This window comes from Halichoerus grypus, chromosome 6, assembly GCF_964656455.1.
Source record: "Halichoerus grypus chromosome 6, mHalGry1.hap1.1, whole genome shotgun sequence".
Classification (NCBI taxonomy): domain Eukaryota; kingdom Metazoa; phylum Chordata; class Mammalia; order Carnivora; family Phocidae; genus Halichoerus; species Halichoerus grypus.
In genome coordinates this window covers 38,792,803-38,806,484 of record NC_135717.1, presented here as the reverse complement: position 1 = coordinate 38,806,484, position 13,682 = coordinate 38,792,803, and the positions used below count along the sequence as shown (strand labels likewise).

At 56.4% G+C, this 13,682-nt stretch overlaps 1 protein-coding gene across 4 annotated transcripts in view; it reads right to left on the bottom strand.

The window, feature by feature from the left end:
• Positions 1–13,244, bottom strand: part of ABCA3 (ATP binding cassette subfamily A member 3) — a 41,088-nt gene extending 27,844 nt beyond the window's left edge. The window contains exons 1-7 of one of the 4 annotated variants that reach the window (XM_078074950.1): positions 13,029–13,244; positions 5,402–5,590; positions 4,240–4,482; positions 3,401–3,498; positions 3,024–3,288; positions 2,080–2,207; positions 1,246–1,411 (exon numbers count right to left, since the gene is read on the bottom strand). In XM_078074950.1, coding sequence (XP_077931076.1) covers positions 1,246–1,411; positions 2,080–2,207; positions 3,024–3,288; positions 3,401–3,454 — 613 coding nt within the window. In that variant the 5' untranslated portion in view covers positions 3,455–3,498; positions 4,240–4,482; positions 5,402–5,590; positions 13,029–13,244. Of the gene's footprint in view, positions 1–1,245; positions 1,412–2,079; positions 2,208–3,023; positions 3,289–3,400; positions 3,499–4,239; positions 4,483–5,401; positions 5,611–13,028 lie in introns of all 4 variants that reach the window. The other 3 variants (XM_036083212.2, XM_036083213.2, XM_078074951.1) reach the window with 3 other exon arrangements.
• Positions 13,245–13,682: the final 438 nt, after the last annotated feature.

Sequence of the window (13,682 nt, the reverse complement as noted above, 5' to 3'; positions counted from 1 at the left end):
AGACCAGGGGCGAGGGATTCCAGTGAAGAGCCTGGCCTGCGTGTTAGCCACTGTGGCGTGGCTGCTCCGGGCCCTGAGGAGTCCCCCTCTCGTCAACCACTCCCCCTGCTGAAAGGTATGTGACCAGAAACAAAGCCACAGCAAACACCTTCAGCATGTGGATCTTCTCCTTCCTTCTGACTCTTCCAGGGGCTGAACTCCCTTTGGGGACCCCGTGGGTCTGAGGTGTGGACATGGGGCTGGGGGAGCACGCCGAGCTTGTGCTGTGTGCCTGGCCTGCGTCCCTGCCGTGGCTTGGGGGCCTTCGTGTGCTCGCACCTGGCATGGACTATCGAGTCCTCAACATAAAAAGACGTGGGCCCTTGTCATCGGCTGGAATGCTTTCCCCAGGCTCCTGCTTGCTTTTCCTTCTTGGGCAAATTTTGAATTTATACCTAGTGAAATCTGCTTCCAAACTTAGGAAAGTGTACCCAAAAACAGGAGGACAGTCTCTCCTGCTGCTGGCCCCAGGCACCAGCCACGGTCTCTAAACACCGGCCGCCGCCTCCCTTCCTCCTGCCTGCCTGCCTGGCCGCCTGGCACTTCGTTTCGGGACATTCCTGGTTCTTTCCACCAAAACCTGGACACGCTCTGTCTCCTGCAGACGGTGGAACCCTGTGTTCTCCGCAACACCCTGCCGCCGCCCAGGACCCACGGACTGGGCTACTCCCCGCTCACCCCCAGCTCCGTTCCGGGAGGGCAGCCGTGCTTTGGGGGAGACGCACATGCTGTGTGGCCTGTGTGTGCCTGCCCAGGCCACACGGGACAGACCAACGCGCACACTGAGGGGGCACAACCAGCCAAGAGCTGGCTTCGGCAAGTGCCCCGCTCGCACAGTCAGACCCCAGACAATTGCTCCAGGACCACAGAGCTCCCAAAGCCCACACAACCATGCACAGCAAAGGCCACGGAGGGAAAGGAAGCGTGAGGCCAAGCCCACAGACGCGACGCCAATAGCAGCCTCTTTAAGACTGAGACACAGAAGTTTCCTTCAGGAGCACGCGTCCTCGGGGAAGTGGGGACAGTGCCTCTAAGGATGTGGGAGTCTTAACCCATCAGAGCCAGCTTTCCCGGACGCTTCCTTCCCTCTACGCGGCAGAAGACCGAACAGCCCTAAAGGAGTATTTCTGCAGAGGGACGCGAGGTGGGGCCCCCGTGACCGTCCCGTCAGCAGCCCCGGGAGGGATCGTGGCCGCGGCTTCTCACCAGGTTCTCCGCCGTCAGGGGACGCAGGCTCCCTTGGTCCTGGGTTTGGGAAAAGTGGGAAGAGCGAAGTGGTGTGCCATCCCTCCGTCTCTTTCAGGAAAAAGGAGCCTGTTTGGGTCCACATGTAGTTTCTTCGTGTGTAGCTGAACCGTAAGTGGTATTTCACCTACGGGAACAAAGAGAAAAGCACCCACTCTGAGGGATCCAGACAGAGAAGCAAACATCGTGTCCAACGAGAGAGTTTAGGGGTTCGTTACCGTGAACTCCACACCCCCACAACCCCCCCCCAACATCCACGGGGTCCTGGAGCATCATGGTGAGTAGCCCTGCCCTGGGTGGGGAAGGGAGCCCTGAGATGCGCTCCCGGGGTGTTCTTGCCAGCCCCGTCTTGCCAGCCACCTCTGGGAACTCTGCACCCAAGGCGCCCTGATCATCAATGGAGGGTCCCCAAAATAATGCTAGAGGAACTGGATCATTTCCCGGTCTTGATGCCACCAGACAGGAAGACTTCCCTGTGTTTTAAATAACTGAAATTCTAGTGCTGGTGTCCGGAAGTCCCACGTGTCCGCTCCTTTCCCCCCTGCCCACTTGACGGCGCACAGGAGACACATGGGAGGACTAAGGGGTCTGCAGCGGGCCGCCGGCTGCCTTCTTCAGGCTTTCCCAGCCGCGCTGGCCCGACGGGCTAGAGCGGGACCAGGGCACCCTCGGCGGGGACCCAGCCGTGCTCGCTGGCCCCGTGGTGAAGCCAGGTGTGGCCCAGCGGGCGGGCAGAGGGCCTTCACAGGCTGGGCTGGTTGAGGAGGGGGAGGGGCTGTGGGGCGGGGTCCTCACCGCCAGAGGCAGGGGCTCCCCGCTGTGGTTGAAGGTGTGCTCAAACACCAGGGCGGCCAGCACGTTCGAGGAGCGGTTGTTGTACCTGATGTAGTCCTCAAAGTCTTTCTCCGAGGGAAAGCCGCGAGCTGTGGGAGAGCCGCGAGTTGCCCGAGCGCCCGTTCTACTGGGAAATTGGGCTGCTTCAGGTCATTTTCAGGAAAAGACTGCAAATGTCCAGGTTTCTCTAGGGCATTGGATCCCTGTCCTCAGAGTCCAGGAGGCTTTCGTGCGGGGCAGAGAGACTGGCTGCCGTGGGGACCAGCAGCACCCTACCATCAGGGCGGCGGGGTTTCTGGGGAGAGCTGGAGGCGGCCTCCCTGCATGGGGTGGCCTCTGTCTCGGGCCATGTGGGGTGTCGTGATGGGAGTGGACACTAATGTCGTGTGTCACACGGTTTCTCTGTCACCAGACCCCACGCCACATAAAGGGCTGCCCGTCATCGCTCCGTGAGGGCCAAGAACCTCCCCCGGAGCATCTGCCACAGGGCATTCAATAGGCCACAGGTGGTATACACCAAAGAGGAGGCAAGAAAAGCGGTAACACTTTTATCCTGGAAGCAAAGAGTGAGGCAAGGAGACAGGTGCATGTACTGGGCGTGTCCCTCAACGGGCTTCCCGATGCCTTTTTCGAGAACCGTCCCCCCAAAACCACAACCCAGGAAAGGTGCTGGCAGGGCGCACTCACGGCACACCTTGCCGGTGGAATTCCAGAGCTGTCCCCACCATGAACCATCGGGAATGATTCCAGAGCCCATGCTGCTCCAGGGGTCACCCACGTGGTCCCCATTTTATAACGAGTGACCCGCCAACGAGGGCAGATGCTGAGTCTGGCCACTGGCCGGGGCAGCTCACCTGGGTTCGTCCCCCATAGCTGGACGGGAGGGGACCCAGAGGACACCTCACCTCTCATGTTGATGACCAGCGTCCTCCGTGCCATCTCCGTGATGGTCTTCACGGCGTCGCTCTGGGACGGGATGTAGGCAAGCTCCCAGGTGTCGCCTGGAGGTGGGAAGCTGAAGAACAGGGGCAGCTCTCGGATGGACTGGCCGGGGTAGATGGTGGCATTGGGAACGTTTTCCGACTGGATCTTCAAGCGGAGCCATATCAGGATCCCAGAGAACAGCAAGGGCAGGAAGAGCTCCAGGATGGTCACCAGGACTTTGCGCTTCTGCAAGAGAAAGGGAAGGCGCCAGCTGGGGGAGCGCGAGGCCGGCAGGGGTCACGGGGCCCTCCCTCAGTTCGCCCCTCCTGGGGCCCGGTGCACGGGGGCACGCGCCTACCTGCACAGTGTAGTTCTTCCAGAGCAGGAGCACCAGCTGCCTGAGCACGGCCATCTTCAGGCTGACGGAAGGCCGGGTGTGCGGCGGCCACAGTGCACCTGGGGGCCCCGGGGCGGGAGACCCCCCTCAGACACAAGCCCTCCTCCCGCATCCCCGCGTCCTGTCTGCCACCAGAGAAAGACACCAGCTCTGCTCCGTCTGCTCACGGAGAAAGCGCGCTGCTAGGCAGTGGCCGTTCTCCTGCCGAGACGCACCCTCAGTGACAGGCTCTATGGCCACGTGCTGCTGGAGGGGCTCTCATCCTGCGGTAGACGCCAGGCAGGTGTCCCCTGTGGTTCGGATGAATGTGCTACCTCTTTGCGCATCCCCCCTGCCCCCCTCTCCCACCGACTGGCCACCCCAGCCACGGCCACGGTCACAGAACCGGTGAAAGCACACTTGGCTGGCCCAGAGCTGCGGGGCGGGGAGGAGAGGCCTGGGAGGGGGCCCTTGCCAGCCTGGCTGACCAGGGGACAGGATGTGGTAGGCAGACCTGTGGGTGGAATGATGGCCCTCAGGACCAGTTTTTCCTGCTTTAACCATGAGCACTGGTATGCGGCCTCCATGTGACAGTGGTCATTTTCCTCCAGAGAAAATCTGCCCCATGTCACGTAGGAGTATTATGTTTAAACCTGGCACGTATGGCTGCGCAGGGCTGTAGAGAGGCTGTCCTATGGGAGACCCAGCAGAAACGAGAGCGGGGATTTCTAAAGGTCTCCCTCCACCCGGGGAAATGCATTTCCCCAGACTTCTAGTGTGAGTGGCAGAGACACGGAGCCCAACGCGCATGAGACACTCACCTGCTGCAGAAGGAGGTGGTCTGAAGGAGCTCAGGAAGACCCCACGACGCCCAGGACACAGCACCACCGCGTTCCGGAAGCTGCGGGCATGAAGGCTGGGGGCGGACGGGGCTGCACCCACCCAGGGTAGGCACGTGGGCGGCAGAGGTGGAGGGCCCCCCTGCCCCCCAGAGCACCTGGTTCCCGTCCACACGGTGGTGAGGGCGCAGGGGGAGTGGAGGTAGGCCCCTGGTGCTCACGGTCCTGCAAGTGGGGAGAAGCCTGTGTGACGTACGCAAGAAGTTCTGAGCTCAGTGAACTGGCTCCACATGCAGGTGGGCGGATGCAGCCGCACACCACCCGCCAGGCGGGTTGAGAGAGCGCGAGCCCTAGGACAAACGTCCCTTAGTGAATGCCCAGAGGACCCGCCTTGAGAGCTCCTTGGTGTTTTCTCACAAAGGCCAACTGTACATTTGGCCCCAATCAGTTGAAAGTCATTTCCACTGAAGCTCTTTTTAAAATTAAACTCTTGCTTTTTTTGGAAACGATGTGGCTGTCCCTATCTGTCGGATGATAGTTACTCAAAATTCACGCGTTTAAGGGTCCTCATTGAATACTCATAGAGAACACAACTGCAAGAAGTTATTTACAAATCAACCTAAAATATGCTTTTAATTAACCGTGTGGTTAAAATGTGAAGAGATTAAAGCTAAAGTAGCATGAAGTGCTATTAAGTGTCACCTTAATAAATGATCCAAATTCTTTCAAAATTAACAAGGTGGAAAAAGTGTCATAAAATCAGCTGCAGGTAGTTAATAAAAGAATATAAATAATAAAAGAATAAAAAATAATGAGACCCACGAGGGCCTGTGGTTTCTCAAAGGTTTCTAGAAGTGCTTTAGGTCAGACGGGGGATGGCAGAGCCTCTAGCAGGGCCCGCCAGCCCCACGACATGACCTGGCCTGACCGGGGTGAACCTTCTTCCTCTCCCCAGACGGGAATATAAAAAGGTCACGGTTCAAAGAAGTCTTCTGGTCAGACTTCTGGAGAAGTCTGGCTAGGAAAGGACACATCCCCGTGCTTACTCTTGTCTCTCCGGCCCGAGGAGAGGGGGGGACAGAAAGACAGACCGACCACGTTCCCAAAGTCCCTACAAGGCCGAGAGCAGCACCCGCGTACTGACCTGGGTCCTGGGAGAGGCTCCTGGCCACGGTCTCCCTCCGGGGCTACGGCAGGACTGGCCGGGAGGAGGCGGCTCTGTGACCAGGGCTCTGGGGTGGGGCCTGCGGGCCTCTCGAGTGCAGCGGGGTGACAGACGCCTCACGGGACATCAGGAGGGGCCCAGGACTTGCTGGCATGACTCTACCGGGACCTCTGGGCAAAAGGAGGGCGCTAGAGCATAATTTGGAAAATAACCAAAAAGCACCTCTCACCAAGTTAGAAAGTGAAGAGACCAAAACAGATTGCAAGCGTGTTACTTAAAACAGAACAGATCCGATAACAAAGAAATATGGACGCAGGGAAACAGAGACTGCAGGGGTGGGTCTTTGTTCCCTCCTGATACATGGAAATAGAAGGAGCTTTCACATTAGACACGCTCACCAGGCCTTGCTTCTGCCATCACCACCTCTTACAGACGAAGAAAGGAGGAGGAAGGACCCAGCCCTGATCACACAGCAAGAAAGCCGCGAGCCAGGACTACGAAAAGTAGTAAAATCTTTATAAAATTGTATGCATTGCTCCCACGACGCACCCTTGGAAATCAAACAGAGAAACTATCCCCTGAGCCCCGCCACCTTCATGGGTATTTACTGGTCTCCCTCCAGCACCCGGCCGGCTGCCTTGTGCGTGCCAGGCCGCATCCCAAGTTCTACTGAACGCCTTACTTGTATCTATTCTGTTTGAGCAGAAAGGAATTTAAAGGAGATTCCCAGAATTACAAAATCTGGACAACTTTCTGGTTATGAAAGCAAATGTACACGAGGAAAGGAAGTTAAACGTTCCTCAAAACACTCGACACTGAGGCACAGAGTCCCCAGAAGAGGTTGTGCAGAGCCAGCCCCACGCCTTCTACTCTAAGGTAAACACTCAGGTGGGGGCCACTTGCGAAGCCGCCTCCGCCCCACGTGAGTGGCTGAGAACTTCCCCTCCAGGGCTCACTTCACTCCTCCAGGGACAGAGCCAGGAAGGGAAGGGAGAGCTTTTTTTTTTCCCCCCTACTAAAAGGCTTGTTTGCTCACTGTTAAAATATTAAACGTTATACAAAGTGTTGAGTGTTTCGGTGTTTGCTTTTTAGCTGAGCGATTGAACTGGTCCAGAGTGAGTGTGTCCTGTGGCCTGTGGCCTGCTGGTTTCGGGGAGCTCTTGTGATGACACACAGGATTCCTCCACCGAGGGCTTTTCCAGTAACTTTCGTGAGTACAAGAATTACGGGTTGTGCCAGTTACAAGCCCCTGTGGCCGCTCGGGTGCATGTTCAGAGCCCAGACACCTCAGCTTCCTCATCTGTGGTTTTCTTCATTACGGGGTTGAATCTGTCATCCACTGTCCATGTGCCCATGCAAAATAGGTTATTTCAGCATACATGGAACACAGCAGCGTTAATGTTTCTAGAGAGGTCACTCCCGAGGAAGCCTGAAGGCCAGCAAGCAGAAGTGGACAGGGCCCTGGGGCCAGGCACTCACCCTGTTGTGTCACAAGTTCCCGTCACATCCCGAGCTCAGTGCATCTCCTTCCAGGGAAGCCTGAGTCTGCCCAGGCCTGGAGGACGGCATGGTGAGAAGGAGGGCTCTCCACGAAGCTGGGCCTCCGCACATCACACAGAGGGCAGACAAGCACAGCTTTACCCTCTTTCCACGGGTGTGGAATAGAGACAGAGCCTTACTGGTGGCGCTGGCCAGGACTCGGCACTTTTCCTGAGGACCAAGGCTGGTGAGGACCCAGCTCAGCTAGGAGAGCATTTCCTTATCGACACGGGGAGTCCACTACAGTGAGTGGTAGTAAAGGTCTATGTGTGTCCATTCCAAATAGGTACTTAATGCTTGTGGGTAGAATCTGCGGTCTTCTATGATACATAAGACAAAAAAGCATTGATTCCTCCCACAAACATCTGCCCAGTGCTTGCTGTGCAAGGAGTGCTGAGGGTGTGGAAATGGAAATCATAACATTCCCATCCCAAGATGCTCACAGTCCACGAACGCGTCTGTGTACTGTAACTGCTGGAGTGCGGCCAAAGGAGGCATCATGAGATTCTGGAGAGGACTGAAATCATGTGTGTGTGTGTGTGTGTGTGTGATTCTGGAGAGGACTGAAATCGTGTGTGTGTGTGTCTGTGTATGTGTGTGATTCTGGAGAGGACTGAAATCATGTGTGTGTGTGTGTGTGTGTGTGATTCTGGAGAGGACTGAAATGTGTGTGTGTGTGTGTGTCTGTGTATGTGTGTGATTCTGGAGAGGACTGAAATCATGTGTGTATGTGTGTGTGTGTGTGTCTGTGTATGTGTGTGATTCTGGAGAGGACTGAAATCATGTGTGTGTGTGTGTGTGTGTGTGTGTGTGTGATTCTGGAGAGGACTGAAATCATGTGTGTGTGTGTGTGTGTGTGTGTGTGATTCTGGAGAGGACTGAAATCATGTGTGTGTGTGTGTGTCTGTGTATGTGTGTGATTCTGGAGAGGACTGAAATCATGTGTGTGTGTGTGTGTCTGTGTATGTGTGTGATTCTGGAGAGGACTGAAATCGTGTGTGTGTGTGTGTGTCTGTGTATGTGTGTGATTCTGGAGAGGACTGAAATCATGTGTGTGTGTGTGTGTGTGTGTGTGATTCTGGAGAGGACTGAAATCGTGTGTGTGTGTGTGTGTGTGTGTCTGTGTATGTGTGTGATTCTGGAGAGGACTGAAATCATGTGTGTGTGTGTGTGTCTGTGTATGTGTGTGATTCTGGAGAGGACTGAAATCATGTGTGTGTGTGTGTGTGTGTGTCTGTGTATGTGTGTGATTCTGGAGAGGACTGAAATCATGTGTGTGTGTGTCTGTGTGTGTGTATGTGTGTGATTCTGGAGAGGACTGAAATCGTGTGTGTGTCTGTGTATGTGTGTGATTCTGGAGAGGACTGAAATCGTGTGTGTGTGTGTGTGTGTCTGTGTATGTGTGTGATTCTGGAGAGGACTGAAATCATGTGTGTGTGTGTGTGTATGTGTGATTCTGGAGAGGACTGAAATCGTGTGTGTGTGTGTGCATGTGTGTGTGTGTGTGCCTGATGCGAGGGAAGCTCTGGGAAGGCTCCTGGGAGTGGGGGACACCGGAGACCGGTGTTGAGTGTCCTGGTAGCTGGAGGGTGGGGGGAGGGGAAGAGCGTGTGTGGGGAGCAGCCCATGGTTCCGAGCACCTGGGCGGGGAGCAGTGGGAATGAGCCAGAAAGGGAAGCTGACCAAGGCCTCGGATGCTGTGCCAAGGCAGTGTGCTGGGCAGGGGGCATCCACATGGGCAGTAGTGCTGATCTCCAGGTGTTTTGTCTGATTGTTTACCCAGCACATGATCTCATCTTTCGGGGTGTGTGTGTGTTTTTTTTGGGGGGTGCACAGTAAACATGTGAAAATGTCTATTTCAATGGATTCTGCAGATGCAAAGTCTAAATAGCAGTCAACGCTGTAAAGCATAGGAGGAAAGCGGCAGGTGCATTTAAAGGGTGGTCCCCGCCAGCCAAGCCTACCACCAGCCTCCAGGCAGGGTGCGAGACACCATCTGCTGGACAAAAGGAATGGTGAGAAACTGCACTCACAGGTATTTTTCTTTAAAAATGAGGGGGAAATTGGGGCGCCTGCGTGGCTCAGTCGTTAAGCGTCTGCCTTCGGCTCAGGTCATGATCCCAGGGTCCTGGGATCAAGCCCCACATCGGGCTCCCTGCTCAGCGGGGAGCCTGCTTCTCCCTCTCCCACTCCCCCTGTTTGTGTTCCCTCTCTCGCTGTGTCTCTCTCTCTGTCAAATAAATAAATAAAATTAAAAAAAAAATAAAATAAAAGTGAGGGGAAAATTGGCTTTACTGATATTCAGTAAGGAAGGACCCTGGCACGCCTGCTGGCCTGTGTGTTGGCAGCCACGTACCCTGACGGGGATGGCAGCTTCTGAGACATGGAAGGGATGGCAGCCCTCGCCCGCTGGTTTAGTTTAAGCCTCGCACACGTGCTGGACTTCATGTGATTCAAGGTATGACGTTCAGGTGCAATTAAAACACACAAAATCATGGCCGAAGCATTACAATACTTTGTAAGGATTTGGGAAGTGACCGTGAATACCCTTGGTGACAGGAAGGGTCACCGGTCATCTCGGGACTTAGAACTTAAGGAGGAAATACATATTTTCTCTCAAGAAAAGTTCCAAATCTGGAGGTCTTTTTCTTTTTTCTCCATGACAACAGATCGCCGTGTGTCAGCTACCTCATTTCTCTTAAGCCGACATACTCAAATCTGTCCCTTCAAGGAAAAGGTGACAATGAGTGAGAGTTGTGGTTTTTCAAAACAACCCAGGCTAGGAATGGAGCATTTATGAAAAGGGATGTGTGGAGCCCAGGGGCAGCGCCATCTACATGCACACGCACACGCTAAGAGTAACCGGAGCTAGACGCTCCACCTGCCCCAGCAGCCCCTGAATGCTTACCCCGCCCCCCCCGCCCCACAACACAGCAAGAGCCCTCGCGGGATTGGTGAGTGGGAGAGAAAGGCAAGTCCTCGGCTCCCAGCACAGTCTACGTGGCTTCACGAGGTTCATGGCGTTTACCGGCGACACCACCAGAACCAGGAACCAAAATAAACAGAACCCAGAACCAAACCTTCGGATGAGGACTTAGGGTTCACCAAGGCTTTATAAATGGGATGCAGACTTGCTCACATGGCTTTCTTTGAAAAACAGCATATGGGATGGGGCGCCTGGCTGGCGCAGTCGGTGGACCGTGTGACTCGTGATCCTGGGGTCGTGAGTTTGAGCCCCATGATGGGCATGCCGACTACTTAAAAAAATTAAAACACCCACGTTTTTATGATTGATCTAGTAGCACTAATACACTGCACAAATTTGACCATGTTCACTTTGCCTCTCATCCCTTTAAAAGGTCTATATTGGTGTGTATTTCTGTGTCCATGATATTCAGGATGGTAGTATGTGGCATTATTTTATAAATAAATGAAATACACGGGGGTGCAAACTCAAATTCTTTTACATGTAGCAGCACGCAAGAAAAAGCTTGCGGACGACGTATTTACACAAGTGGCCCTTGCGTGGATGAGGCAGGAACAAATCCACGAGGCTCGGTCATTGTCCAGGAGCCCCAGGAGGCTGGGTTCAAGGCTGTGGTCACTTGCATTGGAGGCCCAGGCAGAGACCTGGTTTGCTGGCCTCGCACTCAACACCACCATCCACCCAGTCCAGGGTTGGGGCAGCAGTCTCCTTGGGATCCTATGGCTCTGAGTTCACAAAGAAGCTCCTGGCAGGGGTTGGTGGGGTGTATTTTTAAGACAGGCGGTGTGGCCCAAGGGAAGCTATGAGGAGAGAGTTCCACAAAATCGGTCTGCCTCCTGCTTTGCTCACCCCTGCTGGAGCCTCGGTCCCACTGCTGTCCTGCTAGCCGTTCCGCCCCTCTGGGTGTAGGAAATGAGGTAATGAGGCGATTGAGGATCCCCAGGGACAGGTAACCATGGGTCTTCCACAGCAAGCTCATTACTCAGCTCCTGCAAAGGTACCTGTCTGCCTGGTGACTCCAAATCTCTGAGCCATTCAGGGAGATGGGGACTGACATGCTCTACACTTTCCCAAGAGGGTCCGGGCCTCCTGGGGTTTTGTCTTCTTGGAATATCATCTCCCAGTCCAGTCCCAGCCCCGCTGTGAAGCAGCCACGGACAACCCTGGCCCAGGGGTTCTTCATCCTGGCTGCACAATGGCATCTTCTAGGGGTGCTTTAACTCAGAAACTGACATCAGAGGTCCACCCCTGAAGATTCTGGGCTCTGGCCTGGGCAGGGGACCCATCCCAGGGTGATTCTACCATGCAGCCAGGGTTGAGACCTTCTGCTCTTGCTGAAAGCCACCCCTCCACCTCTGGACACCCGCAACAGCTTTTCCGATGTGTCAAGTGGTACTTGTCTCATTCTGTCTGATGTCACAGTTACTTGTGAATAAATCATTCTCTTTAGCTCCATCCTAAGGTCCCCAAGAGCAGGGACAACATCCAATTAATCTTTCCATCATGCACAGAGCTTTGCCCATCCTTTTCCCCTGACTTCTAGAATGTTTTCTTTCCCTTCACCAACTCAAGAGCAGACGAATCTACTGTCGTCTTGGGAGGCAGGGTTGGAGAAGAGTCAGTCAAGTGGGGAGTCTTCCCGGGCCTTCCCCGTCGAGACTAAGTGAAAACAGGTTCCTACGAGACCGGCACACATACCGTGTAAGACTAGTGTCTTTGAAAAAGCCACCTGAGCTGATCTCTCCTATTCTAAACGGCTGTGTTGTCAGCATGATGGGAGATCACCAGAGAGGGAAGGATGTCATCTTGTTTGTCAGATATGATGACCATGTGGTCAATTAAAAAAAAAACAAAACAAAACTGCAAGGACTTAAAAAGAAGAGTGAGGGGATTCCCAGGGCGTCCAATTTTTTCCTATTTTCCCTTTTTCTTATGTTCCCTTGATGCAAACTTTCTAGAGGAAAAGAGCCTTGATCTTTTCAAGTTTACACAAGGCAGCACCCAACTGTTCAGAATCAAATGACACAGTTGCTCAGGAGAAAAAAAGCCAGCCTGACTCACTTGCACCCTGCCCAGGTCCCCGCTCTGTCACGGGGTGTCAGCCACCCATTCAACAAGCGTTTCTCCATCCCCTGTTCTGTGTCAGGGTCTGGCCCTGTGCTGGGAACCCAAGCCCTGATCAGGCCCAGGCCCGGCAGTAAGTGGGCTCACAGTGCAGGAGGCAAAGGGGTCAACAAACAGAAATACCGGATAAGGCAATGGGCTTTCATTAGGCCACATGCAAGGAAGTGAGGAGGGGGCTCTGGATTGCACACCAAATGTGCACCAAGTACACGTCCGTCCTAAACCCTCGTGCAGAAGACAGGACCTGCCCTCCTGAAGCTACATTGTAGTGTGTGAATGCCAATACCGGCGTAAACGCAAATTCGTACCATGGACCCACTGACCACGGACCCCAGAGGTTACTGAGGGCTGTTGCAGGCCTCTCCACCTAGACCAGGCATGCACGCCTTTCTGCCCGCCGCACAGCTCCCACCATGAGCACTGGACCCCTGCCCCTCCCCCCCATTCTGGCTCCCGGGAATGAAGGGCTGGGCGCAGGCCAAACTCCGGGGTGGGGAAGCACTCCCACCCACCCGGGGAATCTCGGCACGAAGGATGAGGCAGCAGCATCCCGGCGGCCCTGCTCCGCGCTCCCGGCCTGGGGGCTGCAAGGGTCTGGCGAGCGGCTGCCCTGAGCGCCTGCCTGCCGGACGAACGCCAAAGGGTCCACCCTCCCGGCTCTGTACAAAGGGTGCCGCGGCGCGTCCAGCTCCGGGGTTCGCGGAGGAAGCTGCCCGCGGGGAGGGGGACACGCCCAGAAGCTCGGCCGAAGGGGAAGCCTGAGTCAGGGCTGCCTGGCGCTGCGGCCCCGCGAGGTGCACCTGCCGGGCGGGGCGGCGCGCGGGCGCGGAGGTGGGGGGTCCGGGGCGTGCCGGCCAAGCGTGGTGCGGCCGAGGGGGCAGGCCGGCCGGGCGGAGGGCGGCCCGGAGCCGCGAGCCCCGGGAGCAAGTGAGCGCGCGCGGCGGGTCCCGGCGGCACTCACCGACCCTCGGCGCCAGGGCGGCGGCGGCCGGCACGCTGCCCTCTTGCGGGGTCCCCTGCCTCGGGCCCGGCTGCGCTCGGCCTTGCGGCGGCGGCGACAGCGACGGCCGGTGCTGACAGCGGCTGGGACGCCCGGCGGGGAGGGGGCGCCTGCAACCAGCGGCAGGCGCTGACCGGGCGGCTCGGGCTCCTGCAGGGGGCGCGCCGGCCGGCTCGCGCGTGCGCAATGGGGCAGCCCTGCGGGTGCCCGGCCAGCCCGACGCCCCTCCCCGCCCGCGCTTGCGCAGTGCCGGCCGGAGTCGGGGCGGGGTGTGGTGGCGTCCACCTGCACTCGGGAGCGGCTGGAACAGTCGCCTTCCGAGTCTCGACCTTCGCTGGTGGTCCAGCCATTCCCCCCAGCACTGTCCTTCTTCGGGCGCGGGTCCCTGTGTCGCGGAGGGAGGGCGACTGGCCCCCTTGGGCCTGGTGCAGACTCCCGGGGGGCGGGGGAGCCAGGGGGTGCTGGATGGAGGGTGAGGAACTTTCTAGAAAACGGCTAGGCGGTTTGGAAAGCCCAGCATCCTGCGATGTGTCCAGGGTCATGAGGCAGAGTTGATAAAGGCGGGGAGGCCTGGAGGTCATGAGGCCAGGTTGGGGTCACCTTAGCTGGAA